At 33.9% G+C, this 19,190-nt stretch overlaps 1 protein-coding gene and 1 long non-coding RNA gene across 3 annotated transcripts in view; one reads left to right on the top strand and one right to left on the bottom strand.

Moving 5' to 3' along the window:
* arhgef3 (Rho guanine nucleotide exchange factor (GEF) 3) overlaps positions 1-19,190 on the bottom strand; it is a 68,590-nt gene that overhangs the window by 32,310 nt on the left and 17,090 nt on the right. The window contains exons 2-3 of one of the 2 annotated variants that reach the window (XM_051095087.1): positions 16,493-16,559; positions 5,144-5,206 (exon numbers count right to left, since the gene is read on the bottom strand). In XM_051095087.1, coding sequence (XP_050951044.1) covers positions 5,144-5,206; positions 16,493-16,559 — 130 coding nt within the window. Of the gene's footprint in view, positions 1-5,143; positions 5,207-8,098; positions 8,306-16,492; positions 16,560-19,190 lie in introns of those variants that run through there. The other variant, XM_051095089.1, reaches the window with a different exon arrangement.
* On the top strand, positions 16,494-18,654 carry LOC127153828 (uncharacterized). Its single transcript, XR_007825340.1, has 3 exons — positions 16,494-16,661; positions 17,037-17,207; positions 17,779-18,654. It is a non-coding gene; the product is annotated as an uncharacterized LOC127153828 (long non-coding RNA).

The following is a 19,190-nucleotide window of genomic DNA, read 5'->3' as shown; positions in this document are numbered from 1 at the left end:
AAGTAGGAATAATACTAATTTTAAGGCTTGAGTCACATGTACGGGTAAGGGAGGCGCACCTAAACACAAAAAACAATGGCGAGCCAAGTTAGAGTTCCCCAAACTGGCATCACGACACATCCGTAACTAACCCACCTTCCCAGAATAACCCACTCAGAGCTGTCAAGAGAGTTTACCGCACTGAAAACCAGCTCCTTTTGTTCAGACTTCATGCTTTGGTGCTTGAAAAAAAAACATGCCTTAAAGCAGATTCCAGGAGTGTTTGGACTCGCTCGTGAAACACTTAAAAACAACCGCAAGCTCAAGGTATGGAATTTGTCATTACTGGAGCTAATCGCCTAACATTTCCTCTCAACGCAGTGCACTGTGGGTTGTCTCTCTGATGTCTGCAGATATAAACTCATCAGACCCCTTCAACTATAAAAGCACAGGAGAGCTGCAATTATGTCCAATTCAGCTGGAATAACTGTTATTACATTTATACAGCGCTGTGACCTCTGCAGAAACCTCAAAGCCTCCAGCTCTGAAATCAATCAAACAGACGCTGCAAAAATGGGATGCATCATTAGAAATATGAATGTGAGCATTTTCTTTTGTTAGGAATTAAAATTGGGATGTTTTGACAGAAACAAGATCTTTAAATGTAACTTTTTAAGCCTGTGGTGAGATTTCTGCAAAAAATGCATTACGTTGCTTAAATGTGTTCAGTGTTATCTGAAACAAACAAGAAGAACATGAATCTGGAAATGTTTTATTTTACATCTGTTGTTGTATGTATCACTCCAGCTCGGAAATGAACTGTCAAGTGACTGGCACTAAAAGTTGAATACTCTATTGCATTTGACAATCACTAAACATTGCGACAAAAACACATTTTCTGAAGCAATCATGTCATTTTAGCTTGCTTTTACACATCACTGAGCTTATTTATCATGACCCATGTTTTATAAGTCATGTAACTGAGTGCTTCTAAAGTGCAATGCTGTACCAGGTGAGCTACCGAGCAAGTTTACATATGGAGCTATAGGTCAAAATCTATCAGTTCACAAATCATGGACTATGGTAAAGAATGTTTTGAGCATATAACATAGTATTGTGCAAGGAACCACCTAGAGTTTGACAATAATATCAATATATCTCGCACACATTTCCGATATTTCGATATACATTAACCAGTGTTTCCCATACACGGATTTATTTGTGGCGGTTGACTTTGTTGAATAAACATGAGCGCTGCACGTTTTAAAATCAAAATGCAGCATGGGTGTTTCATATCAATGTATCTTTGAGGTGAACCGATTGACTTCAGAAAAGTTTCGATGGCATTTTTATTTTATCTAATAAAGCAGTGTCTATGAGCTGAGCGCTGCTTTGTAGAACCACCTAAAAACAAATATTATAACAAAAATGTATTTATTTTACATTTTTCATTATGGTTACTCTGTAATTCTGTCATGCTAAGAATTATTGTAGTATTTATTTTCACATAGCATCGGTACTTTGATAAATACAAACTCATGAGTTTTTGTCCAAATTTTGCAGGCTTTTTTAAAGATACACTAGTAGTCAAAAGTTTTCGATTTGTAAGATTTTTTAATGTTTTTTCAAAAAGGTCTCTTCTGCTCTCCAAACCTGCATTTATTTGATCCAAAATGCAGCAAAAACAGTGAAATTCTGAAATATTTTTACTATTTAAAATAACTGCTATGTATGTGAATATATTTTAAAATCTAATTTATTCCTGTGATTTCAAAGCAAAGCATCATAACTCCAGTCACATGATCCTTCAGAAATCATTCTAATATTCTAATTTGCTGCTCAAAAAACATTAATTATTATTATGTTGAAAAGAGCTGAGTAGAATTTTTTTCAGTTTTCTTTAATAAACAGAAAGTTCAGAAGAACAGCATTTAGATGAAACAGAAATCTTTTGTAACATTATAAAAGTCTTTATCATCACTTTTGATCAATTTAAAGCATCACTGCTAAATAAAAGTATTAGTTTCTATAGTTTCTCCCCCCACAAAAAAAAAAAAAAAAAAAAAAAATTATACTGACTCCAAGCGTTTGAATGGTATACAGTGTATATTATTACAAAAGCTTTTTATTTCAGATAAATGCTGATCTTTGGATCTTTCTATTGAAAGAATCTTGAAAAAATGTTTTAGATGAACTCAAGTGTTTTAGATACTGATAATAATAATAATAATAATAATAATAATAATAATGTCTCTTGAACAGCAAATCAGTATATTAGATTGATTTCTGAAGGATCATGTGTCACTGAAGACTGGAGTAATGATGCTGAACATCCAGCTTTGATCACAGGAATAAATTACATTTTAAAACATATTCAAATAGAAAACAGTAATTTTAAATAGTAAACACATTTCAAAATGTTCTTTTGATCAAATAAATGCAGGCCTTGTGAGCAGAAGAGATTTCTTTACATTAAAAAAAAACATTAAAAAACTTCCTGTTCAAAAACTTTTGACTGATAGTTCTGGAATATTCTGTGATATTCTAGTGGGAGTACTTGACATTAAAGCAAAAATGTGAAAAATTGTTCCTATATCTCTTTTACAGTTACAGTACACTGACAGAATAAAACCTCCTTCACTGTCAAACAACGCACTCTTAAACATGAAAGTTCTTTTTACAATAGAGCAGGTGAAGGGTTGGAAGCTGCCCTATTGCTGCTCATGACCCATGAATAACACCCACTGTATATGTTTAATGTCATAATGTACAACTCAACAATTAGATGCCAGTAAATTAGATTCAGCTCTCTTAGTAAAAAATAGCATGAAGTAGACAGTATAGATACTTCAGGTGTCTGTATGGTATTTTCATAGTGAAAGACTGGTGTAACTGTGTAGCGAATTATAAAAAGTTAATTGCTTTTTTTTTTAAAGCTCTGTCATTTAGTCTCATGCTGTTCCAAAACAATATGAATTTCTTTCTTCTGTTAGCTCCACAAAAGTAATTTTTTAAATAGCAAAAAGTAGCATTTTTAAATAACTGTTTTAAAATAATGTACTGTTTACTCCTTTCCATGTTATTACAATGATGGAAAGGCACCACAAAAGTGACATATAAAACCATCATAACACATAGGAACACAAAAAACTTTTAAATTTACAGTATATACTGGATTAATATTGAATCCTTGAAAATCTTCAGTATTTATTCACTGATTAAACTATTTCCAAAACTGATATTAAGCTGAAATGCATCAACAATGATTTGATTTCATCTGAATAATAACGACTATTATCTTTTCAGAGCTGCTTTACAGCAGTATTTTTGCACTATTGCTGGTAGCCACTGACTTCCATAGCCAGGAATAAAATATACTATGGTATTCAATGGGTATCGTCAACTGTTTGGTAGCCAACATACTTCCAGATATCTTCTTTCTGGAAGGGTTTTCTATAATGAGCTCTCTGTAATCTTATCCTGTTATCATAATTTGTGTAATAAAGTATAAAAAGTTTGTGCTTTATTGCTTTAATGCTAAGTCCTCTTTTCCAAAGGAATAAAAATGTTTTGAATTTGCAAAAATATTGATAGAGGCACGTTTTAGCTCAGCTTTCTGAATTTCTATAAAAATAATCATCTCAAAGTAAATAGATTCTGATGCTGTAAGATATGTTGAAAAGTGTTTGCGTATATATAGGCAAACATACAATATTGCATATTTGCTATAAAACAGATGTTGGCATTAAAAATGTCATTTAGAGAAAAAATATGCCTGGAGAATCTAACAACCAGTTCAGATAAATGTTGGCTCATGTCAATTCTAGCAGTTTTATAAGTTCATCTGCACAAAACCGTTGGTCTTAAAAATGAGATACGACTGGACAGTTTCCAGTGTAATCATAAGACAGATGTGCCGCCCCATAAAACTCCTGCATAAACCAACCAGAATGATAAGAGGAAAAAATAAGTATTTTAGAGAAATATCTAGTACTTTCATAAATAACAACCCAGATAGTGGGAGTACTTGACATTAAAGCAAAAATGTGAAAAATTGTTCCTATATCTCTTTTACAGTTACAGTACACTGACAGAACAAAACCTCCTTCACTGTCAAACAACGCACTCTTAAACATGAAAGTTCTTTTTTGGCATCTGTGGTTCCGTTAAGAACCTTCATGAAACATTTTCATTCCACAAAAGATTCGTTACAGTGGAAAATGTTTGTTTAGATTATTGGAATGTTCTTCACACTGAATGGTGAACCAGAATGGTTTTTCTATGGCATCGCTTTATATCTAAGAATGTATACAGTATGAATGTAAAGAGTCCCTTGAGCTCTTGTGTGTATAACCACATCACAACATTCCTCAAACAGCAGTTTTTGAAGAAAAGTGCACTGTCGTTTTGAGTCAGTACATTGATGGTGACATTCAGCAGTTGTACTCCTCACTGGCAGCAGCTCTGCAGTCACAACTCGCCACAAAAGCAAAAACATGCAATCATACACTTCTATTAATACCTTTCAATTACATGCCTTTTATTCCTGTGCATTAGGAAGCCAGATTCAGGCCTGCAGAAGGCTGACCTTTAAGAAAACATAATTCACTTTCCTCTTCACACATAAAGAGCTTTTGTAATCAATGCTTTTCATTTCAGTTGCACTGACTTCCTTTGGCTCATTATCTCAAATAGACCAGAACAGACAAAGGCAGAAAATCTTGATGCCCAGATAATACCTCTGCGGAAGCAGCAAGGTTTTTATGTAACATTAAAGTAAATCTAAATCATCTAAATCAGGTATTTTGACCCCTATTCATGCAGTTTTAGTAATTACAGGTATCAAGGGTCAAAGGGTCTGCAGTGAGGTCGTTTTTGTAGGCCAATCTTTCATGGCTTTTGAAATAATGCAGAAAATAAGCTCTGAACAACAAATGCTTATGATGAACACAACTTCTAAAATTTTTGAAGGCTAAATACAGTCAGCAGAAGTAAAAAGCTAAACATACGACTAAATAAATGAAATAGGGGTCACATGACCTCAACATCAAAATCTCTAAGTTTCATACAATCCTTTAGTCCTTATTTAAAAAACATGTTGATGTCATAGAATAAGACATGAAAATATCTTGAGCTTGGGTACTGTAGGTCTAATGTAACTCACATTGATGTCCAAGCTGCACAGACTGAGTGAATCCACATCCCTCTTCCGCTGCTTCCTCTTTTTCTGTAAAGACAAATGATGAACAGTTTAGTATTACATTACAGTAGTAATCCAAATTATTTAATTATTTTGAAATTGTTGCATATAGATGAATATTACACAACAACACAAGATGAAGCTCATAGAGCAGGTTCAGCATGCTGAATGGAAATGCAAAACATATTTCTAATAGACATTTCGCATTGCAGTAGTGTAGTAGTGTCTATACACTGATAATCAGTCAACGTATTGGCAGCTGTGCTGTTGTTGCTCCGTAACTGTTTATTCTCCATGACAACCAGCAGCATGTGGAGTGAATATCAACATCCTGATCCAAGGGTGTGAACAATAGAGCAGGTGAAGGGTTGGAAGCTGCTCTATTGCTGCTCATGACCCATGAATAACACCCACTGTATATGTTTAATGTCATAATGTACAACTCAACAATTAGATGCCAGTAAATTAGATTCAGCTCTCTTAGTAAAAAATAGCATGAAGTAGACAGTATAGATACTTCAGGTGTCTGTATGGTATTTTCATAGTGAAAGACTGGTGTAACTGTGTAGTGAATTATAAAAAGCTAACTGCTTTTTTTTTTTAAAGCTCTGTCATTTAGTGTCATTTAGCTGTTCCAAAACAATATGAATTTCTTTCTTCTGTTAGCTCCACAAAAGTAATTTTTTAAATAGCAAAAAGTAGCATTTTTAAATAACTGTTTTAAAATAATGTACTGTTTACTCCTTTCCATGTTATTACAATGATGGAAAGGCACCACAAAAGTGACATATAAAACCATCATAACACATAGAAACACAAAAAACTTTTAAATTTACAGTATATACTGGATTAATATTGATCCTTAAATCTTCAGTATTTATTCATGGATTAAACTATTTCCAAAACTGATATTAAGCTGAAATGCATCAACAATGATTTGATTTCATCTGAATAATAACGACTACTATCTTTTCAGAGCTGCTTTACAGCAGTATTTTTGCACTATTGCTGGTAGCCACTGACTTCCATAGCCAGGAATAAAATATACTATGCTATTCAATGGGTATCGTCAACTGTTTGGTAGCCAACATACTTCCAGATATCTTCTTTTGTTTTCAGCAGAATAAAGAAATTCCAACAGGTTTGGAACAACATGAGTAAATGATGACAAAATTTCCAATTGTGGGTGAACTATGCCTTTTAATGCTGAAAAATGTTTCACTTTTGAACCAAACTAAATTTCAGCTGTAAAAATTAGACATTAGTGTGTCATTATTCAGCTCAGTTCAGTCATTAAAGATTTTATGTAGCGCATTAACAGCATCAGTGTTGCAAAGTTCATCAGTTATGAAACAAACTCAAATTAACCATAAAACAGCTTTAAAACAAAAAACAATATGTGACCCTGGACCACTAAACCAGTCTAAAGTAACACAGGTATATTTGTAGCAATAGCCAACAATACACTGTATGGGTCAAAATAATCAATTTTTCGTTTATGCCAAAAATCATTAGGATATTAAGTAAAGATCATGTTCCATGAAGATATTTTGTACATTTCCCACTCTTAAAAATTAAGGTGCTTCATGATGTCACAGACAAATCTTTTTTGTCTAATTGGTTTCATAAAGAACCTTTAACATCTGAAGAACTTTTCAGTTTCACAAAAGGTTCTTTGTGACGAAAGAAGGTTCTGCACATTATAAAAAGGTAAGAAAGAGATGGTTCTTTAAAGAACCTTTGACTGAATGGTTCTTTGTGGAACCAAAAATGGTTCTTCTATGGCATCTTCTAAAAGCACCTTTATCTTTAAGAGTGTATATCAAAACTTAATTTTTGATTAGTAATATGCATTGCTAAAAACCTTTGGACAAATTTTCTCAATATTTAAATTTTTTGCACCCTCAGATTCCAGATTTTCAAATAGTTGCATTTCAACCAAATACTGTCCTATCATAACAATACAGCATACACCAATAAAACAGCTTATTTATTCAGCTTTCAGATGATTTAGCAAACAATTTCTCAATTTCAAAATGACTGGTTTTGTGATCCAGGGTCACATATATACAGTAACACCACTCTGACACACATGAACTCATATAGATTGCATCACACTTAGGTGATTATTATTTTCTTCTTCATCAATGATTTAATGTAGTGCAATAACAGCATCATTGCAAAGTTTTTGATGTAAATAAACATTTACATGAAGAGTATTGCTGTTTTCATCCACTGATTCCACTCAATGACAAATAAAGTGATCATGCAACTGAAAATAGGGAAAACGCTCATTATTTAGCTGATAAACAATCCTAATCTTTCACGTAATGCAACACAACAACTTCAGGACACAGTAAATACAAAGAGAAAGTAGTGTGCATTTAGAAATATAACAAAGGGAATTGAATGTAAGAGCTGCAACGGTTACGTAACTACAATCACAACCACTTCCACAACTTTAAACCAACTAACCAACCAACAAAACCAAGTTTATCCCTCATTTAAAACAATCAATAACAATAAAAAATAAATAAATATTTAACAATTTTGAGAGAAACACAAAGAAATAAACATACTCAGGATTACGTAACATCAGAAGATCATTCATCTGCCCTGTAGGAAGTAAAAATCACAACATTTCTTTAAATTCACAGATGTTCCTGCTAGACAGCAATGAGATGAAATGGAGAGCAAATGGAGTTTATATTTTGTTTTAGTTTTTATATTTTCTATCTTTTTTTGTATTTCAGTTCTAATATGAAAACAAACTCAGTAATCAGGTGTCTATTTTTATAACGGGTTCAAACAAAAATGAAATTTAAAACCTCCCAAGACCAAAAGACCAGTGCTATGCCGTTCACATTAATTTTATAACTTATGAAAGAGCAGCCAGTGAGTAACACCGTGTTCGCTCACCTTCTGATGGATGAAAAGGCAGCACCCCATCATTGGGCTTCACAGCAGTATTCCTCAAGACACCCCAAAAAACACCCCAAAAACACCTGTACAGTCTCCGGCCGTGGACCGCTGTCACCTGTCTAATACTCAGCCATGTGTGTCTACAGATATGTGTGTGTGTGTGTGTCAGTACACAGGAGAGCAGCAAACAGGATGTTCTGGGGGAAGTGTGTCGGCGCTATATCGGGCCTAAGCAGGGCGCGAGCTTTCAGACGACATCTCTGCTTGTGTTTGTCTGAGGACGGGTGGCGTCAAACGCCCCTTCAGTGAGAGGAACAGCATCCTGTTACAGGGAAGAATAGCACACAATTGCTTTTCCACCCTCCTCATCCACTTTGTCCAGAGCTAATGAGACCCTCGTAACGGACCGTCATGAAGGTCCCGCAATTAAAGCCAGCAGAATTCACACTTTGGTTACTTTTTTAAAGAACACAAACTGGGTCTCAACACTAGAAAGTGTATACCTTTCTCTCTTTAAAACAATTATTGTCTGAATGATAAAGTTTCAAAGCAGGGTTAATCCTAAATGTTGATATATACACACTGATATATACATAGATGTCTCTTTTGCTCATCAAGTCTGCATTTATTTGATCAAAAATCCAGTAAAAACCATAAATTTGTGAAATATTATTACGATTTAAAATAGCAGTTTTCTGTGTGAATATCTGTTAAAATATAATTTATTCCTGTGATCAAAGCTGAATTTTCAGCATCATTACTCCAGTATTCAGTGTCACATGATCCTTCAGAAATCATTTTAATATGCTGATTTGCTGCTCAAGAAACATTTCTGATTATTATCTGTGTTGAAAACAGCTGTGCTGCACAATATTTGTGTAGAAACCATAAAACACTACCATTTGAAAATTTGGGATAAGCAAGATTTAAAATATACATACATATATATATATATATATATACATATATATATATTATATTTTCAAATATATTACAATAGTATACGGTTATTTTAATTTATACAATTCCTCACAATATTGTTTATTTATTTACTGTATTTACTCTATTTTTAGAGGCTTTCTTTAAAAACATTAAAACATAAAAAATGGTAATTATTCCAAACTTGTATGTGTAGTGTATGTTGTTAAAATTATACATCTAATAACTTATAACTGAAATATCCATTACTGTGCTTTAGGATTTACCTATACTGCCACAGCATAAGAGGTTTGTGTACACTTACACAACAGGAAGCCAGAAAATCCCTGCTAAACACACTTCCTGGAAGCGAGCTGTCTTCCTTTAAGCATTTCCTGTTGAAGGAATGTGCCGTGTATCTGATGCTGCCTTTAAGGTGATAAACATACATGAACATACATACTTTCTTAGTTTCTTTTCAAACTGAAAATAATGTGAATACATAACTGTGAATACTGACAGTACAAGTCACATTTATTTAGATAGAGTTTCATACAATACAGAATGTTTCAAAGCAGCTTCACAGTATTAAAACAAGAAAATTAAGATGCAAAATGTACAAATTATGAAGAGGATTCAATTTCAGCTGTAAATCAGCTCTATAAAAGACAATAGTGTCATTATTCAGCTCTAGGGATGTAACAACATCAAAATCCCATGATACGATAATATCACCATATGAAGTCCACGATACAATTATTTACTGCGATGTTTAAAAAAAAACAAATTGGAAAAAAACATTTTATTCATTTTAAAGTTAAATTATTCTATCAAATACACTTTGAGAGTTTAAAATTAAGAACTCCAACCCTTGTTCTTAAGAAAACTTAGGTCAGAAAAAAAGTCTTGTACCTGAACACTATAAAGAGGACTTGAAAGAGAACCCTGTTTTTATTTGTGATATACTGTCTTCGTCTAAATTTCATTCACACTGCTGTTTTAGGAAGCCAAACAAATTAGAATATAATAATAATAACAACAACAGTAATAGCCATATATTGTAAAACAACTGCACTGCAAAATAAATGAAAATGAATATTTCATAGGTACATTGCTTTTGCTTTACACTACAGTACAGTACAATACTTCTTTCCTAATTTCTACACTTGAAAGAGATGAGATCTGAATTTGGACTGTAGTAATGTTACCCATTTAAAGCATTTCAAACTGCACTTTTAAGCTTTTTTATTTTGACGGAAATGGCAGTAGAGATTTCATTTTGAAAGAAAACTCTAGCCTCAGTTAAAACAAGCTTACAAAAATGCATCTCACTACAAATCTATAGTGAACTCCTGTAATCATCTGCCACGAAAAATAAAGCATAACTGGTGGCCATTGCATTTCCAAACATGCACTAAACTCGCAGCACATGCAATAAACAAAGTTCACTGCATGCATTCACTGTGAACGGAGCCATTCTGAGGTGCAGAAAACACCGGATCACGAGCTGATTGCCTGAACGACATGTGTGGTTCGCTTTGAAACAGACTTGAGGAAGGGATTAAGCCATATTGCGCTTTCGGTTTTACTTCATTTTACACATATTATACCAAAGCATAATGGCCCATAACACAACTTTAAAAACCTTTTATGTTGAAATAAAAATGTTAAATATATTTTAAAAACTGCACTTTTTGCCCGGAAGACATATTCTTTCATACCATTGCGTGACCACGATAATATTGAGAAGGTTGTGCTATTGTGATATCAAGATATATGATAATATTGTTACATCTCTACTCAGCTCAGTTCAGTGTTGATTCAACGTAGTTAAATGACAATGTTGCAAAGTTCATTAGTGATGAAACAAACTCAATTCAACTCTAAAGCAGCTCTACAGACATTATTCAGCTCAAATCAGTTCAGTGTTAATTTAATTCAGTAACAGTGAAAACTATTACGAAACAAGTTTCGTTCAGCAATAAGCAGCTCTACAGAGAGCAACAGTGTCCTTACAGCTCAATTCAATTCAAGTTTTCAACTTTCAGTTCAGTTCAGTTCAAGTTTCTCATCCGACAGTATCAGTGCAGTCAAATTTTATTTGTGTTGCACTTTTCACAATACACATTTTGTCAAAGCGGCTTTAGATAAATTCATACTGTGTTATAGTGTTTTTATATCTAAGCATATTTCAAACACGGCCATTCCACAGAGAAAACCCTACTGTCTTGTCACTGAAACTTGTCTGTGGTTTTGGGAGGGTCCTTTTCCTGATGAGGGAACGTGTCTGAGTCACTGGGATGCCTCAAGGTTCAGTGCTAGGTCCCCTCATCTTCTCTACACAACCTCACTGGGCCCAATCATAAAGGCAGACAACCTCTCATGACACTGGTACACAGATGATACAGTTTTCAAAAGTTTACATCCCCCTTATTTTGTCTTCTGGGAAACATGTAAGTAATTCTGTAGCCTCTGAAGGGCAGTACTAAATGAAAAAATATGATATTTAGGCAAAATAAGGAAAATGTACACATGTACACCCCGGCTCTTAATGCATCGTGTTTCCTTCTAAAGCATCAGTGAGTGTTTGAACCTTCTGTAATAGCTGCATATGAGTCCCTCAGTTGTTCTCAGTGTGAAAAGATGGATCTCAAAATCATACAGTCATTGTTGGAAAGGGTTCAAATACACAAAGATGCTGATAAAACAAAGAATTTTTGGGACCTGAAGGATTTTTCTGAAGAACAGCAGACAGTTTAACTGTTCAGGACAAACAAGGGACTCATGAACAACTATCACTAAAATAAAAAACACAGCTGTGGGTCATTCAGGAACAACACAGTGTTAAGAATCAAGTGTATGTAAACTTTTAAACAATTATTTTTATAAATTCAGCGGTTATTTTCTCTTGTGGACTATATGTAAACATCTTTTATGTGTTATATCTCTTTCAGGTCAGTACTAAATAAACAATAACATGCATTTTGTATGATCCCTGTTATTTTGGTAAAATAATGAACATTTTTAATGATTCTGGAAGGGGGATGCAAACTTTTAACCTCAACTGTATCTCTTTACACAACAGTGCAGGTCTACCTCTCATTCTAGTACAGATATAAATACAGAAAAACAGCAATATTGTGACATATTATTGCAATTTAAAATAACAGTCTTTTATTTTAATATACTTTAAAATATAATTTATTCCTGTGATGCAAAGCTGAATTTTCATCAGCCATTACTATCATTCTAATATGTTAATTTATTATCAGTGCTGGAAGCAGTTGTGCTGATTAATATTTTTGGAAACTGTGATACTTTTTTTCAGTATCCTTTGACGAATAGAAAGCTTAAAAGAACAGCATTTATTTGAAACAGAAATCTTTTGTAACAATATACAATAAAGATCAAAAGTTTGGTATTTTTTTTCTTTCTTTCTCTGAAAGAAATTAATACTTTCATTCAGCAAGAATGTGTTAAATTGATAAAAAGTAGATAGTAAAGACTGTATTTTGAATAAATGCTGTTTTTAACATTTTATTAATCAAAGAATCCTGAATAATGTATCACAGGTTCAAAATATGAAGCAGCACAACTGTTTCCAACATTGATAATAAATCAGTATATTAGAATAATTTCTGCAGAATTATGTGACACTGAAGACTGCAATAATGATGCTGAAAATTCAGCTTTGGTCACTGAAATAAATTATATTTTGAAATATATTAAAATAGAAAACCATTATTTTAAATTGTAATAATATTTCACAATATTACATCTTTCCTCTTATTTTTGTTAAACTAACTGCAGCTCTTGTGAGCATAAGAGACTTTTCTTTTTAAATAAAAACACCAAAAATCTTACTGATCCAAAACTTTTAAACAGCAGTGTATCTTAGCCTGCCTGGTTGAAGAAACACCAGCTCAACCTTGCAAAGACAAGTTCCTTGTAATCCCAGCCAACCAGTTGGTCAAACACAACATCACTCTGGGTTGGAATGCCACACCTACTCTAGTCTAGTTGTTGGCAATGGTCTCTATGATCAACTTTGACTCACAATTTTATCCCCAATTTGCACGTGCAGTTTTGTGGAAATTGCAAACAAATGCTTGAAACAGACAACTTGGATTGTAAGCTTTTTGCATAGTAGTGGTTTTGACGTTTTGACGTTTTGACGTTTTCGACATCTATCTCCCACGCTAGCTTTGAAGTTGTATAATGTGTCTGTCACCGATCTGTTGCGTAGCGTGCACAGAACAGGAACTAGATGCTACCCCAGACGGTTGTGTAGTGTAAGAAGAGCAGCGATCAGACATCTTGTAGCAAGCTTTAAAGTACATGCAACTCTGCTTTCTTATGTGCAAACAGACTATCATCAAGCAGAATGGCTGATCTGATTTACCGGCCCGATAAACACACAAAATGAAAACGAATGCTAACCAAATGTTACTATGCCAGAGGTACTGCTGAGGATATTACTGACTGATTCTATCTTCAGTGAACAGAAATGTGATTGCCAGCTGTTCACAGAAGAACAACAGAGTAAAGCCATCATCCTAAAATACCTAGAAACTACATGAGAATAAAAACAAATGTGGAGGCTGCCAGAATCCAAAGGAGAAAAGCCTAATGAGACTCTTTCGCAAGCTGAATTAATGTTTGTTCCTGCAGAGCATTAACAATTGCTTTGCAGGCTACACATGAGTCTGCAGGCCAGATTGTATTGTATTCTCAGCGGTAAGTATCGTTTTCATTGCAGACTCGCCTACAAAGTCAAATAAAGAGAAAGCATGGTAACACTGGTATAAACTGACGATTTGGCCATGTTTTTGTTATAAATGATCTGTGCCATTAGGCATGTATGCAGACAGCAACTACTAAAAAGCACACACACATGCTTCATCAAGACCTAAGATCAAACATAACAGTGTTCTGAGCACATCTAAATGACTTTACTGTGAATATTGAATATTTATTCCTGTTTTCCACAGGAATAAAAGCTGGCACAGGACAATCATTAGTTTTGTTTCCTATTTTCTTTTGATCACTGAAGAAAATGTTAATAGCTTTAATAGAGTTAGGTGTATTGTAGACTTAATTATGTTTCATTTAACTATTAACTTCATCTCAGATGTTTCTCTTCCTAGGATAAATCAAAACAGACAGATGAAACTGCCATGGACATTAAGGAACCTGGAGGTAGTGACTGATAACCAGTTGACATTGGTTGGTCGTGGAAGAATTTGATGACAAATGTTTATATAGAGATTTCTGACTTTTGATTGCAGACACTAATACTTTGCCAAATCTAAACACAGTTTAAGACATTAATCTCAAGATCTCTTAAGAAACCCTAAAGAAGCCAGATGAAAATTAAACATCTCTGCAACACTGCTTTCTATGCAATCATCAACCATATTGTTATTCCATTAAGTCATAAACACAATATGTCTTGGAATAACATTAGCTGACCTTGTGGTTTCATACAAAAATGTTGAAGTGATACGGCTCGGCTCTTGGACTATCTCATACTGTCTACGTGGCGGCTCAAGGGAAGGGCGACAGTGGCACTTCGAGGTGTCTGAATCATCAGACGTCCCTTGAACCTTGATAAAGCGCCATGACAAGAATTTTGGTTATTTTTTGAACATCTATGAACAATGTAACACAGCCAACTCCGAAAAATATACACTCTTAAAAAGAAAGGTGCTTCACAATGCCATAGAAACTTTTTTGTTTAAATGGTTCCATAAAGAACCTTTAACATCTGAAGAATCTTTCTGTTTCACAAAACGTTCTTTGTGGCTGAAAGAAGGTTCTTCAGATTATAAAAAGGTAAGAAATAGACGAACCATTTGACTGAATGCTTCTTTGTGGAACCAAAAACAGTTCTTTATGGCATCTTCATGGTGGTTGGCTGATTTACATTGTTTTGTTATGGTTTGGTGCTGGTCTAGCTGTTTATGTGTTCATCTGGTCCTAATTAAAGGAGTCCACTTAAAGTCCACTTTCAAAACAGAGATTCATATATAATGTACTCACCCCCTTGTCATCCAAGATGTTCATGTCTTTCTTTCTTCAGTCGTAAAGAAATTATGTTTTTTGAGGAAAACATTTCAGGTTTTTTCTCCATATAATGGACTGATATGGTGCCCCGAGTTTGAACTTCCAAAATACAGTTTAAATGTGGCTTCAAACGATCACAAATGCGGTTGTAAACAATCCCAGCTGAGGAAGAAGGGTCTTATCTAGCGAAACGATCGGTTATTTTCATAAAAATCATACAATTTATATACTTTTTAATGCCAAACGTTCGTCTTGTCTTACTTTGCCTGGACACTTTTTGTTCCGGTTCATGACAGTTAATGTATGTCGAAAAACTCCCATCTCATGTTCTTCCTCAACTTAAAAATCATCCTATATCACTGTTTGATCTTCTTTGCATGTTCACTTTTGCAGTGATGTAGGATGATTTTGAAATGATTTTTAAAGTTGAGGAAGAAAATACGATTGTAGTTTTTCAACATACCCTAACTGTCTTGAGCCAGAAAACACAGATACATTATCTGTGAACTTCCCTTTTAAGCTTTTTTACCCAAAACGTTTTCCAGGTTACATGACAGCACGTTAATGTTTTCATTTGTTTCACATGTTTATGTTTTGTTTCTGTATTTGTATTCTGTCATATGCCAGTGGCATACAAAGTAACTTACATGTAGCAACTTTACTAATTCCAGATGCGCCATGGAGAAAGAGAAAAAGAAAGGACAGATATTCTGTTCTTACAAACACATATAAAGCTGAAAATTAACAATTTTTATTAATATTTTTTATTTAATGGGCAATATTTGCCGCCCAAAATTGATTTCAGGGTAATTTTTTACATTAAGACACACATAAGCATGTACTATATAGCATGGTTTATTTAGGTTTAGGTTAAAGGCATAGTTCATCCAAAGATTTTGTCATTTACTACCCAAAGTAATTAATTTGAAATGCATTTATGCTAAAAATAGTCCAAGTCTATTAACATATTTACTGACATATCACTTGAGAGTTATTGATATAAAAACTGTAATTAAACTTTATTTGGAGTACTACTTGTGCACAATGCACATTTCTTAATATTAAGCCTAAAATATATTTAATTGTTTAAAACCTGTGCATATTTCTTTATTTCGTAGAATAGAAAAAAGCATGTTTTGAAGAATATTTTGCACAACATTAGACCCCACTGACCTTCACTGTATAAACAAACACACTGAGACACATTAATAAACTAAAAAACAAACAGTTTCCCACGGTGTAAACCCGATCACGTTCTGAATGTGATTTTGGCTCAGGATCAGGAGACACTGCGTTACTACTGTAGAGAACATCGCAAATCAACTGATGTCAAAACTCAGAGGAAGTGCACTTATTGTTGTGTATGCACTCTTCCTGTGAATGAACCACAACAACAACATAACTCACCCCGCTGAAGAGCCACTTCTCTGATGTAGAGAGGAGAGAAAACGACTCCTTCCTCTGCAACATCGGCCTGGTGGGAGAAAACAAGATCAAGACATCAGAAACAGCATCAGATGGATGGAGAGATCAGATTAAGCTCAGTGTTTTACAGAGGCCAAGATGCAGTCTAAAGGTGAAGTCAGATTTTCAGTTTCTTGTGAAATGAAATCCAGCCATTTCAGCAGAGCACTGCAGGGATGACATATTTTTGTACGTCTTGTTACATCATCCTGAAGTCAACTGACTTTTCGTATGGGTTTTTGAATAAGTTCTGTGTTTAACACAAGCTGAAAAGAGTCTAAATAGAAAGTCACAGTAATTCATTATGCTGATCAACAGCAAACTGCTTGGTTTGAAAGTAACTTCTGCATGTTTAATGTATTGCTCCACTACCAGCAACAAAAAACAGCCCTGTATTTTTGGTGAAATGTTGCAGATGTGACCACAATAAGTCACATAAGTAAAATACATGACAGACGAGCTGCTGAATGATTGAAAATCACTTTAGTTTTTCAGCAAGACACATTAGACAACCGATACCGTCCAGAAACTGAAAGACGACAGGGTTTTTCACCTGCATGGAGACTTTTCCATTCACTGCGGTTTTGTAAACAGATAGACAGTCTCTCTGCGGCAGACGGGACAGGCTGGATGAACTTTTTCTGACCCAGAACCTCAGGTAATGACAGACATTGTGTTTTGTGCCGCTGGCTATTGTGACAAGGTGCTGAGAAACAGCTTTTAAGCTCATGGTTTGCCAAATATTTGACCTTGCAGCACACAAATGTGACATTTTAAAACTGATAGACACTAATTTTATGCAGAAAATTTGCTTTTAACAATAATGACAGACTGATATATCAAGAAAGGGATGATTTATAGCCTGCGTTTAGCCGTTTACATATGCTGGTTGTATTTAGGCTTCAAAATTCATAAAATTGTGTTCATTTGCATAATAAAAACACATGCAAAAATCATTCTGTTGACTTTTGTCAAGACTCAATAAATGTGGATACTTTTTTCTGCTGTTTTGAATAAACTGAATATATTTTTACTGTTTCACCGTCCAAAATGATAGTAGTCTTTACTGACTTATTGAGTAGATGCACCAGCACACAAAAAGGAAAATCGAACTAAGTTAATACATAGATAGATAGATAGATATCAAACACTATATAAAGTGTGGGTTTGGTTTTCCCGGTCTCCTGTTACAAAACTAACCTGAAACTGTTTTTATGATTATTTCGCAGAAAGGTCCAACATACAGCAGTTTTTCTGCTTTGGCAGGAGCTTTGGCTCACATTCCTCCCTCTGGCCTTTACCTCCTCACTTGTTCAGCATTTAAAGATGCCTCCCATTGAGACGGGCACATTATCCCGCTCCCGACTGATCCTTGAGTTCATTTATTCAAGCTACTGGTGTGACAGCACGATAACTTCATCCAGACTTTCAAGCTGAGCTACATCTCACACACAGATGTGCCACACAGAATGATCTTCATGTTCAGTCCCTGTGAGCCGATGGAGATTTGCGCTTATGGCAAAGCTACACCTGCCATTAAAGTTTACAGCATTTCCAATTAGTAGACAGTAAAAAAATATTATCCATACGTTAAATAAAGATTCCCACGCAACAAGGATAAACAACATTCATGCGGTGAGTTATTGGTTGCTGAGAACATGAAACCAAAATTCAAAAGACATTTACTCTTAAGCAATAAGCAAAATTACAAGTCATATGACAAAAATATATTTTAAATATATGGTAAATATATGTAGTAACCAGTGAAGCTCAATGAAATATATTTTTGAAAGAGAAAATAAATTTAATTTCAACCCTAATATACCAAAATGTATTTCAGGGGCAAGAAAATAAATTTTCAAACTTACAGTAGCCTATATGCAAATATAGTTAAACGCAAATGTGTATGTAATCGTCAGGAGATATATATATGTATATGTGTATATTTTGTTCGTGCATGTAGTTTATATTTAGAAAATATATTTAAAAAAATATACAAAATTATTATTAGTAGTATTAGGCCATTATTATTTTTTTTAAAAATGCAAATACACCAGTTTTCAAAAGTTTGGGATCGGTAAGATTTGTGATGTTTTTTAAAGGAATCTTCAGCTCATCAAGGCTGCATTTATTTGATCAAGAAATACAGAAAAAAATGTAATATTGTGAAATATTATTACAATTTAAAATAACAGTTTTGTATTTTAATATACTTTATTTCTGTAATGCAAAGCTGAATTTTCAGCATCATTACTCCAGTCTTTAATGTCACATGATTCTTCAGAAATCATTCTAATATATAATATATATTATATATTCTATATAATATATAATATATAATATATTCTATGTCAGAAACAGTTGTGCTGCTTACAGTTCACATTTGCTAAAACACTAAACCCCATTCTCTAAACCAAATTCTCAATAGCCTTAACCATTTTGTCAAATAAATCACTCTTTTTGCAAACCTTAAACAAGAAAGCAAAAGTTAAGCACAACTGCGACACGGCTAACATCGCGTACACACAATAATTCAAAATTCTACACACTTGTTTCTAATTAATATTCAAATATACAAAATATAAGCCAGTTCAAAGTGCACAGAAGGCACGGGTGCATCTGTCAATCTGTTATACTGTAA

The sequence above is a fragment of the Labeo rohita genome, chromosome 22 (assembly GCF_022985175.1).
Source record: "Labeo rohita strain BAU-BD-2019 chromosome 22, IGBB_LRoh.1.0, whole genome shotgun sequence".
NCBI lineage: Eukaryota > Metazoa > Chordata > Actinopteri > Cypriniformes > Cyprinidae > Labeo > Labeo rohita.
The sequence above is the reverse complement of the archived record's forward strand: the minus strand, read 5'-3'. Positions and strand labels throughout refer to the sequence as shown.